Source organism: Hemitrygon akajei, chromosome 6, assembly GCF_048418815.1.
Source record: "Hemitrygon akajei chromosome 6, sHemAka1.3, whole genome shotgun sequence".
Taxonomy (NCBI): Eukaryota; Metazoa; Chordata; class Chondrichthyes; order Myliobatiformes; family Dasyatidae; genus Hemitrygon; species Hemitrygon akajei.
In genome coordinates, this window is record NC_133129.1 from 66,433,850 (window position 1) to 66,446,343 (window position 12,494).

The following is a 12,494-nucleotide window of genomic DNA, read 5'->3' on the forward strand; positions in this document are numbered from 1 at the left end:
ATTAAATCTCATCAGCTGCACCTACAGCCAGTAAACAAATAATTTAAAAACATTTATATAGTCTGTCTGTATAGATTTCTGGACAACTAACCCTAATATTTTAATCATCTGTCTTCTCTGATATTATAATTGAGTCTTTATTAAATAAATATGTAATTGTTGCAAAACACATCATTTTTTTCCATGTGCAGAACACACTCAGGCTTTTGTTACCAAGCTGGAGAGAATCACGGTACAACTGATCACCCTGGCAGTAGTGATGCTGAGACTAACTGGTATTTGCCTCTATCACTTCGACACTGGCAGCATCCTTGGAATTTTTGGCATGCACAGATTAAAGAAAACCTTGAGTTCAGGGTTTGCACTTTCCTGCAAGAAACCGTGTTTGAAATCTTCACCACTGTAATTAAGGAAAATCATACGAATCAACCTCTTTGTAAAACTGCCTACAAACCTGTATTTTGTTATAGACTTAGGAGCTATAGAGGATTACAGCACAAATTCATGCACTACGGCCAAACTTGCCCAAGTCAACCAAGGTGCTCATTCCACATCCACACTACCCTCTGCATGGAAATCTTGTACCTCTGGTGCCCTTTAAATCTTTCTCCTCTCACCTTAAGCCTCATGCCCTCTAGTTTTAGATTCCCCTTCCCTGGGGGAAAAGTCTATGGCCATCTACCTTACTGCTAAAGAGAAATCTACTATCAAAAACAACACAAAACGTCTGCGCCATCAATAAAAGGGAGTAGGTGCAAGGGTCTGAACTCCCTACCAAATCTGAAGTGTCACCAGTAATTTGTACTCTACACTGCAATATTTAATTTAGGCACTTTACTTCGTTATCTGAGCATAATTCATTTGTAGATTTAATTCTTAGTTACTGTGTGTTCTATGTGTGATTTGTGTCCTACTGTGCCTTACATGCTGGTCTGGAGAAACATTGTCTCAGTTGACAGTATACATGTACATAGTTAAATGACAATAAACTTGACTTGATATCCTTTGTTAATGACTGAACAGCAATTTGGATGACTGTTAGCTCTGAAGTAGCCTGTAAGGAAAGAGCAACACGTGCTGATGTTGCCAGCGGTGCCAGACTCCTGAAAAAAAATCACTAACATTCTATCAAAGTTTCACTTGTCTTAAAGAGTAGGGTATTTTCTACCATGTTGGGATTATGCCTTCATAGTCAAGTCAGCATTGGTATCTTTAAGTTCTCGATTACCAGCTTTCTTTTCCCTTAGTGAAGGAGATCTATTCTATTCCCAACCTTTCCTGAGATTAACCTGCCTTTTTCATGAGTTAATGCAGTTGTGGAAAGAGGAGGAAGATGCATTTAATCAGGATAATCACATCTGTCAACCACACTTGAGACCAGTGTTCCAGATCCACAGTTCCAGCGACTTGGGTTCAATCTTAACTCTGGGTTTGGTCCATGTGAAATTAGCACTTTCTGTCTCTGATGGCATGGTGTTTCCTATAGATGGTCTGATCCCTTCCCACATAGGTTAATTGGCCAACGTAAAAAAGCCCTCATGTACAGATGGGTGGAGGGAGAATTGGGGAAAGAGTTGACAGACACGAGAGGGGTAAACAAGGTGGGAAGAGAGGGGAAGAGGGAAGGAGGTTGGTCCAAGACTCATAGATTAAACATATCAAACAGCCTTCTGCTCTGTCAGAAAGGAGTCTCTCCTTTCCTACCCCTTCACCTTTTCCACCTACCTGTGACCTCCACCTGTCGAGCTCTGGAACCTGAGCAACGGCGGATGGTGAACTCCTCGGCCTGGTGCATGGAGTAGTCCGTGCTCGCAATGACGATCCTATCGCCCTCCTTCCAGCCTTCCACCTCATCCAGCAGCTCCAGAACCAAGCCCCCGGCCACATCAACCTGGAACTCAGCCTGTGGAATCCCTAGAGCAGAAAGCAGGGCCAGGAGAGGGAAGAATGAATGGGGATGATGGGAAGATGGAGACAAGAGAGCGAGACAAAAATCAGGACCATTTAGCTTTCTAATTACAGAAACAACATGGTGAAACAAATGGTGGCTTTAAATTAACTAGTCATCTGTACAAATTTTTAAAGATATGCACATCTTTAACAGAGAATCAAATGGTTCCTGACAGTAATTTTGCTTCCGATCCCACTCTTTAAGCACATTCCCCACATCCTCTCCCACCTCTCGTGTTTATCCAACTTCCGCTTAAACTCATCTCTGCTATTCACTGAAATTCATTCCCGTTCTCTCATCACTCTCTAGGCAGAGTGGTCTCTCAGATCATTTGCTTGATGCCCGATATTGATGGGCGGTAGAGGAGAGGGGAGGGAACACCAGTGTTTTGGGTCAAAACCTGCAGGATTTCAACCCAAAATGTCAACAACTCCTTTCTCCCTCCCTCTACAGGCACTGCTCAGCTGATTATTTATTACTCCAAATTCCAGCAGCTGGAGTATTTTGCGATTCAATAATATATTTACAATCCCCTGGCCTTGGACTTTACAAAAAGATGAACTTGCACTTTTGTAATGCCTTTAATAACTTCAGGACATCCCAGAGTTTAAAATCAATGAAGTGCCTTCTGAAATTTTGTCACATTGAAGTAAAAGATCCCAGGACACAATTTTGAACAGAATAGGAGAAATCCTCTCTTCATATGCGAGGCTCAATGGTCAACATCTCCTGGTAATCTGCCCGATACCATTTTGTTCCCAGTGGAAGCCCAGTCTGCACCACTGGCAGTTGCATCTCCATGTGCAACTGCTGCACTTTGAGAGTTCTTCACCAGCTGTGAGGTGCTTCGAGCTACCCTCATGATAGAGCAAAAAACGGGACAAAAATCTGTGCTCCCTCGCCCCAGGAGTGGGTGCTTCCAGGGAAGTTAGAAAGAACTGGCATGACCTCAGTTGTGATGTGACCAGGATAGACTACCAACCCTTCAGCAAAGATGGGAATGGATATTCTGCCCTTCTGCTGAATTTTTACTGCATAAACAGTCCACTTGACCCTTACAGCTACTGTTCTCCCCTTCTAAGGCAGCAATGTGGCTGCAGTTTACCTGTGAGGAGGGCAGTTAAAGACTTCAAGGAAGCATCAACAGACTCATGGAAATAGACACAAGACGAGGCCGTCGTTTACAGACTCTCTGCTAATCTGGTCCTTCACCACTGGTGGATTTGCATTCCAGAACTCCCTATGCAACAGCACCACAAGATGGCACCTTACTGCCTCCCTTCTCAGTGACCCATTCCAATTGGCCCCATGACCAATAAATACAAGGAAGACAAGATTTTCAGATGCAAGGACAAATTCATGGCTGTTACAATAGATCCTGGAAACAACTACTTTAATGGAGAGAAGCACAGAAATTAGAAAATAAAGCAGCATGACTGACAAAATAATAAGTCAGAGAAAATTCAAACTCATAATTAGAGACAGCAGATGCTTGAGTCTAAAGGACCAAACAGTATGCTGGAGAAACTGTTAATGTTTCAGGTCATAACTCTCCATCAGGGTTCAGCACAATTCAACAATTCCCTCCCCTTCTCTCACACAGACCTGTTGAATTCCTCTAGATTATCTGTGCTCAAACGTGCACACATCGAGTGAAAAGTTACAAACCAAAAGATTAAATTGTGGGCACCTTTCTTCCACTGACTCGATGCAGATACAGCAAACTTCACCCCATCCACCGTCACAAACTCCTTGCGGGCTTCAGCTTTGCCTCTTGTATCGTGGTTCTCATAGTCACGCACGGATTCATTGTAGGATGAGTTTCCAGCACCAATCACACCCACAAAAGCCCAAGCTTGCCTATCCAGGAAAGAAAATGACAAAAGGAATCATTGTCAAAATGGTTAACTTCTACCAAAAGGAACAAGAAATTAGAATTTGTCATCGAGCCAATCCAAATGCACTGTGCAAAACCGAGGAAGAGAGGCACTTGTAGATGTGCTATCTTTTGGCTCAGGTGTTAAGTGAAGTCCCATCTGCTCTGATTAAAAAGTCCTGTGGCAGCATTTCGAAGACGCCAAGTGGCGTTTTCAGTGGTGCCCTGGAGACATTATTTATGCCTTAATCAAAAGCACAGTGAAATAAATAACAGATGATTTGGTCATCATCACACTGCTGTTTGTAGGAAGTTGCTGTACAGAGTGACTCCCACATTTCAGCAGTGAGCATACTTCAAAATGTACTTCATTCTCTGCGTGGCAAAAGGCACCATGGAAATGCAGGTCTCCCTTTACTGGCAGATGCATGTTAGCCACATTAACACTAAAACCTCAATGATCTGCAAGTTGAAAGTGAAACAGCTGTATGAACACTCTCTTACAGGATATCAACCCATCATTCTCACTACAACACAGGCAAGAGACAAGATGGAAGATGCACGATGCTAATAATGCACAAGACACCTCTCCAAATGTTTGAACACCAGATGAGGTATTTAAAGAAAAACTATCCAACCATATAAAAAGTATATTAAACCATTCAAGATTTGATTAAGCATATTTTCCAAGGTATAACCAGCATAATTCTTTAGGTAAAGAGGAGTTAGAGGCACTGGCAATGCAAAAGATTTTCCTGGAACTCAGAGGTTATACTTTTCGGGAAAGACTTTAAATAGACTGCAGACACAAGCGACTGCAAATGCTGGAATCATTTATCCAACTACAGAGTCTCAAGCTGAAATGCCATCCCTCCCTTTGCCTCCACAGATGATATTTGACCTGGCGAATTTCTACAGCAGTGTTTTTTTAGCTCTTTAATAAGCTGTGTCTATTTCTCAAGAAACAGGTAGACCAAGAGGGTTTTTTTTTAAAAAAGCGATTATATAGGGGAGTCTCAGATTAGATATGTAGCAGTTCCCATTGTGGGGTAGACGACAACCAGGAGCAAGAAAGAGGCAGTGAACCTGTTTCCCCAAGATAGTGCATGCAAAATTTGTTGGCGAGCAGCATGCAGTGCTGCCCCTCAACCTTTAAACCTCACTATAATAAAAATATACATATCAATTACCTTTTCTCCCAAACGATGCAGAGAATGATTTCTTTTTACAACCCGTGACATGTTACAGATACTACAACCAGTGAGATGTTTTCACAGGAAATGTCCCACTGGCGCCAGCTACACAGTTGCAAGAACGCGTGATGTTGGATAACATGTTTTGAAATTCTTGTGAATCTGGTGTACACATCAGTATTTGGATAATAAATGGTGACAATAACAACACATATAGGTATGTTTGTGATGACCCACTTTCCAGCGCACTCGAACCGGCTCACAAAATGGCGCATGCCGGCAGAGAGGCCGGCCCCAAAAAGGGCGCCAGGCCTTCTTCATCAGCACGGGGAAAAGCCCGCGCGTGGGAAGGGACCGTGAATATGCGCCCCCTACAGTATTCCCGCCCGGGGAGGGCGGAAACAGGAAGGCTTAAAAGCGAGGCTGCGAAGCTTGAATAAATCTTTAACGTAACTGCAACTCACCGTCTGCGTGTCGTTATTCCAGCGCTGTGTGTAGCACACCGCTACGTGTTATTATTTTCCAATAGACTTTTAAAAATATTAATAATTTTAACAGGTTCTCTAAAATGCTTCATTTATTTCAATCAATCGCCATTACATTTTATTAATAGTAAAACAATGACTATAATAACCAACAGGACTCACCACTTTTCCTTAAACTCTTCATTAATGTTACCACTTCATTAATCAATGATAGTCTTTGCTTACAAGTATAATGATACATGAGTTGTTTTTTTTTTTAAAAAGAGGGCACATGCTCTCAAAAAGATCACCAGCCCTGATCAAGAGCAATAAGTGAATTAGTAATAAGCCAATTTAAAATCTAAAGCAATTATCTTTACCCTGCAAGTGGTGAGAACGTAAAACTCACTCCCACAAGGAGCAGTGATGGCTTTAAGGAGTGGGAGGAAACTCCTGCGGAGCAGAAACATTGGCACAGCACAGGGCTGAAGGGTCTCGTCTGTGGGCTGTAAACGGCATTCAGCAATTAATCACCTGATGGCACTCCAGAGTTAATTTCTCCAATGCCTGTTTAATAACTCGCCGTCCATACACACATTATATGCAATGTCCACATTCTATTTAGATATCATCTCCAAGGGTTAACTGGTATAGCTAGTTATTAAAGGAATTAGCCAAGCAAATCAGAACTCCAAGCCAAAGTGCAAATGGTTTCTTTGCACTGTGTATTTTGGCATCTTCTCCGTACAGCCACCTCAATGTTACTTTGCATGTAGACCCATGCTGGCATTCAGACCAGACACTGCACACTGCTCCTTTAATGTTTGTTTCCCCTGCCCAGCTAGAAAGCTGTGGAGCAGTGTCTTGCAGCTCCTGAGCCAATACACGTTTCCTGAACTGTCTCTATTAGGACCCCAAAAAGCAATAGGAAGTACAAGACTCGAGCGGACAAAAGCAAGGGGAAACCATTCAGCCCATCGAAGTCATTTGAGCCCCTACTTTCCAATATTCTCGTCTGATGGTTTTCTCAAATCCACTAGCACAAAAACTGCATTAAATAGGTGCTCGATGGCGAGGTATGATGGGCTGAAAAGCCTGTTTCTGTGCAGTACAAATCTGTGTCTCTGAGGTGCGGAGGAGGAGAAGAGCGAGGGAAGAGAAACAGTTTTGCACACAGAGTTATCCCTCTGGAGACAAAGCGAGCTGGGACTTGAGTTTCATCTGCCACCCGGGGCAGCACCTCTGCTTGGAAGTCAATTCCCACTCTAGACATCCAAGGAAGAAGGACAAATCTGGACATATGCTCCAGTGCACTGCCAAGGGAAAGCAGCATTGCTGGAGGTGCTGCCTCAGGGAGATATTAGACCAAAGCCTTATCTGCCCTTATCCCGAGATCCACTCAGGTCTGCAGAGCAGCTCTCGCTACTCTCCTGTTGATATGCATCCCCCGTTCAACCTTTGTGAAAGTTTTCTGAGCTCAATAACTGCTGCCAAGCTTTCTACATGACAACAGTGACTACAATGCATTTCAAGGTGACTAACATGTTCTTTTTTGTGACTTGTTTCCAGTGGGAACTGCCCTTCCAATGCGCCAGAATGGTTACAACGAACAGAATGGTCTTCTTGTTCAATATCTCAGCTATGTCCCTTTGGGAAGTGTGGAGGAGAAATGGGGGTGGGGATAAACAGAGTCTATCTACATGGAAGAATGAAGGTATCTTTTCGCACCCAGAGCCAAGATACAATGCCGAGCAATCTGGTTCTACATCAGATGGTCTGTCTCCAGTGACTCAGAGCCAAGCTCATGCTGTCATCAGGAACAGGGAAATCACAGATTCATTTGGCCAGTTTTGGCCCAAGATAGGGATTTTTTTTTAAATCATCACTCAGGGTAATTCTGTTAAATTCCTGCTCATTACATTGTGGCTCTTGACTGGAAGTGTGGGTGATTGCACAAGATGTGCAAGTCTTTATGCCGTGCATTTAGGAAGCATATGACAAAACAGAGGAGTTATCAGATCATACTTTGCACATTTGAGAGCAGGGCCAAGTCAAAGAGTCAGGTTCCCAAAAAATTTCTTAAAAAGAGCAGGAGAAAAAAAAAACTCAGGATGCAGAATCGGGAATCAGCAATCTGCTCCCTTCAGCTGCCCTGCTATTGAATGTCATCACAGTTTGTCCTACCAGTTGTCCACAGTCCTTGATCCCACTGGAGTCAAAAAGTCAATTGATCTCAGTTTTAAGGCAACTTGTACTCAACTTCTCAATCTATTGAAGCAAATTACAAAGATCTACAATCACGAGAACTACCCTTATCCAAGTGAGAAACCTGACCCCTTATTCTGAGATCTCGACCAACTTGAGACATGCCAGCCAGGAAACTACTTGCGGAAGGGGGAATGGCTCGCGTTCAGATCATGGATCCTGCACGAGAACCCAGCTTAAATGGAGCTCTGGACATTCGTGGAAAAATTGTATTTACAGGCAACTTGCATTCTTTGTGCTGGTTCCATCCATTGTCTCGGGTTGTTGTCTAACAGTTTCTTCAGCTTCATCACTATTTAACCATCAAATTGCATTGACGGTGTTCATGTTAAATTAAAAGCTGGAATTGTGCTCTTTCTAAGAAATGCCTTTGTGCATCTCCCCATCTTAGATGCCCTCAGACATGGGCACACTACTATCATGTCCATGTGAAGATGGACTGCAACCATTCAAAAGGAAACTCTCCACCACCTTGTCAAGGGAAGGACAATAAATGCCAATCAGAACCCAAGTGATTAATAAATTTATAGATTTGAATTTCAGATAGTAGCCTGAAGTCAGAGTAAGTCACAGCTGGAGCAATGCTGACTGGGAAATGCAAAATTCACAGTCCAAGTTGCTCAAACAGGAACAGATCTGGAACAGAGCTGAAGCCAAATGACCTATCAGACTTAAAGGGAAACACAGGAAAATACAATCGGGGAGAACACATGTCCCACCATTCAATATCATGGCTAAATAACCCCAGGTCTCAATTCCTCCTCTGCGCCAGTTCCCTTAGCCCTCGATTACCTGATCTTTTAAAGAAAATGTACCTTTCTCCATTTTAAATACTTCTAGTGTCGACTGTACTCAAAGACAGAAGCCCAGAGACTCATCACTCTTTGCAAGAAGAAATTTATATGTAGATAGGTGTTAATGCCAAGCCCATTAACTTGAAATTCTGGCCCCTTGTTTGAGACCCTCCCATTGGCAAAAACATTTCAACATGTACTCCATCATGCCCCCTTAGGATCTCATATGTTTCAATAACGTTACCCCTCATTCTCAAGAATTCTAGAGATTGCAGTCCAACCTATTTAACCTCTCCTGATGAGACACTCCTCTCAACCCAGGCATTAGTCTAGTGAATCACTTTCCAACTGTCTCTGAAGCTGTCGTCATCTTTCTCGGGGTGAGGAGACCAGAACGGTACATAGTTCTAAGGTATGCCCTCACCAACACAGTGGCAACAACACTTCCCATTTTCTAGACTCTGACATTTTTGCGATAATGGACAATTAGCTACTTCTCCTCTTCTTGCTGCCTGCTAACTCTAAGTGACTCTGTATGTCTCTCACCTGTAGTCTCTTCCAATGAGGGGAGAAATTCAAAAAATGACCAATGCCTTGTTATTAAACCATGTTCCTTACCGTTCGGCCCATCAAGTCTGTTTTGGTTCACCAAGTAATCCCATTCCTCCATTTAGCTCTTGCCACATTCCTGCATTTCTCCCCATATTCTACCACTCAGCTACACACTAGGGACAAGTTAGAGGCACCATTTAATCTACCACCCTTTGGGATGTGGAAGGAAACTAGAGCACCCATGTGGTCACAGAGAGGCAGTGTTACTGCTAGCTGAGCCCTGTACCATTCAGGAAAAAAAAAACACAAGGTTATTAGTAGTGATTGCATTTTCAACACAAATTATTAAAGGCATCCTCTGCGAGAATGAGTAACTCAATTACATCTCACCTGTATCTCAAGTCGTGAACGAGTCTACTGCCGAGCAGCTTCTGAATAGAGTATTTTGTCTCCTGAAGGAGATTCTTGGCAGCAGAGTCCCTCACTGCAATGGCGATGATCCTGCCAGAGTCCTGGGACTGCAGCAAGTTCTGGAGCCTTATGCTTTCATTGGCAAAGTCGTGTGTGTCGAACCTGTCTGCCAGCAGCACCTGCCCCGTGTCCTGGTCCACCACACGGACATTCAAACCCCGGGTGGGTGGCCTCTCAGCGTACGACCCAAACTCCAGACCGGAAGGCGGCAAGGTCTTGGCCAGCAGCGTCCATGCCGTCTTGGCGGTCCCGTGGAGTTCCAGCGTGCCGCCGGCATCCACCCCCAGGAACTTCTTGCCAAAGCCCGGCACCTCTTCACCCTTGTCCGACCGGCCGCGCAGCGTGATGGTGGCTCGAGATTTATAGCGGCATTTCTCTGCTCCGATGTGAAGCGCCCCTCCATCCTTCACCAGGATGTAGTTGCACTTTAAGGAAATGTTTCTGGAACCATCCTTGCTGTCAGCAAAGACCAACACTCCTGCGCAATACAAAAAGAGACGGCTCTCAGAATGCTGACATTGTAAAGGTGTACGATCTGGCTCCGAGACCAAACAAGGAATGAGGAAGAGTCTCTCTTTGCTCTCATGGGAGATAGAAGCAGATGATCATCCACCTCCAAAGTCATTCTACTGTTCAACTAGGAAGGCAACCAATTTAAATCTCACTCCACATATCCCATTTAAGAAACATTTCTCAATCTTTCACTTAGCACCGTCCAGCCTCTGTGCTATTCCCAGTCTTCGCTCCTCCATCTAACTGTCTCCCCTCCTCACCTGCACTCACCTATCACTTGCCAGCTCTTGTTCCACTCCTTCCACTCACTTATTTATACCAGCCATCTCCCTCTGTTGTTCAGTCCAGATGAACGCCCTCGACCCGTAGCATCAACTGTCCATTTCCTTGCACGGATGCTGCCTCACCCACTGAGGTCCTCCAGTAGGTTTTTTTTATCCCTTAATCTCAATTTCAAGTTTGTCCACTAATTCCCAAGTGACAGCAACATCTAAGACTCAAGGGTAAGGGAAGAGATGATTCCCAATTCCACGGTCCTTTTACATAGAGATTTGTTGCCACCACCACCTATGAACTAGCCAACTCCAACTTTAAGATTATGCTCTTTGTTTTGCGTTGCTCAATCCCTCACTGGAGGAGTCTCTCTCCCTCTACCCCATCAGATCCTTTCATCATGTTAAATATCTCCAGAAGACCACCATTTAATCTCCCACACCAACCAGTTTAGACCATGGACCTTGACCTGAAATGTGAAACTTTCCAGCTTAAACAGTAACACCAGACAGTGCTGTATATTCATAAATTGCTGATTTTAGCACAATTCTATAAGAGAATTACGAACTACTACTAAATGCACAGAATCTAAAATGACCTACCGCATCATTCTTTCTTCTCGTCCTCCCTTTGGGCAGAAGATAGGGAAGTTTGAGAACATGTACTACTGGGGTCACAGAGACTTTCTATACCATTGCTACAAGACTCTTGAACGAACCTCTTTTACAAAAAAATTTAACTCTTTATCTCTCAATCTACAGGTAACTCATCATTGCCATTCCACTTTGTCTACCTGCACTGCACTCTTTCTGTAATTGTGACTGGAAACACTACATTCTTTCTTTCTCATTTTGTACTACGTCAACATATTTATGTGTGGAATGATTTTTCTGGATGGTAGACAAAACCATAGCTTTCCACTGTATATCAGTACATTTAACAAAAATAAATCAATTACAAATTATAAGACAGGTACTAATGGTATTTTTATATTCAGTTGTTATTGATACTGTGGCCATTTATTTGAATGACCTTAACCTAACTGAGTGGCTTGCTAGAATAGTTCAGGGTCCAGAATCACAAGGTAACATCAAACAGATTTCCTGCTTCGTCCTGCTTTCTATCTCATAAGATCATAGATCATAAGATATACGAGCAGAATTAGTCCATCTGGCCCATCAAGATTACTCCTCAATTTTACCATGGCTGATCCATTTTCCTCTCAGCCCCAATCTCCCACCTTCTCCCTCTTTCCCTTCATGCCCTGACCAATCAAGAATCTATCAACTTCTGCCTTAAAAATATCCAATGACATGGCCTCTATCTGTGGCAAAGGATTCCACAGATATACCACTCTCTGGCTAAAGTCATTATTTAAAGTCTTGGTGCATGATGGGATTTGAACTCACATTTCCCGAACAATGGTTCTAGTCAATAGATTACTTCTCTGGCTACTTAATCACCTTACCACCAAGGTCACTGAGAAGGCTACCTATTTTCTATAGTATGCATTGCCCCTCAGGAAAGCAGCCACCATAATCAAGGATCATTCTTTCAGTCCTGATGATGTGTCTCAACCTGTAACGTCGACTCGCCATTTCCCTCCACAGATGCTGCCTGACTTGTTGAGTTCCTCCAGCAGCTTATATAACCATATAACTATTACAGCACGGAAACAGACCATCTCGGCCCTTCTAGTCTGTGCTGAACGCTTACTCTCACCTAGTCCCACCGACCTGCACTCAGCCCATAACCCTCCATTCCTTTCCTGTCCATATACCTATCCAATTTTTTTTAAATGACAATATCGAACCTGCCTCTACCACTTCTACTGGAAGCTCATTCCACACAGCTACCACCCTCTGAGTAAACAAGTTCCCCCTTGTGTTACCCCTAAACTTTTGCCCCTTAACCCTCAACTCATGTCCCCTTTTTTGAATCTCCCCTACTCTCAATGGAAAAAGCCTATCCACGTCAACTCTATCTATCCCCCTCATAATTTTAAATACCTCTATCAAGTCCCCCCTCAACCTTCTATACTCCAAAGAATAAAGACCTAGCTTGTCAACCTTTCTCTGTAACTTAGGTGCTGAAACCCAGGTAACATTCTAGTAAATCTCCTCTGTACTCTCTCTATTTTGT

General features: G+C 43.4%; 1 protein-coding gene across 1 annotated transcript in view; it reads right to left on the reverse strand.

Annotated features, from left to right (window-relative positions):
- The window catches only part of cemip2 (cell migration inducing hyaluronidase 2), a 100,797-nt gene that overhangs the window by 61,121 nt on the left and 27,182 nt on the right, over window positions 1-12,494 (reverse strand). The window contains exons 4-6 of the mRNA XM_073048544.1: window positions 9,486-10,044; window positions 3,642-3,811; window positions 1,726-1,914 (exon numbers count right to left, since the gene is read on the reverse strand). Coding sequence (XP_072904645.1) covers window positions 1,726-1,914; window positions 3,642-3,811; window positions 9,486-10,044 — 918 coding nt within the window. The remainder of the gene's footprint in view (window positions 1-1,725; window positions 1,915-3,641; window positions 3,812-9,485; window positions 10,045-12,494) is intronic.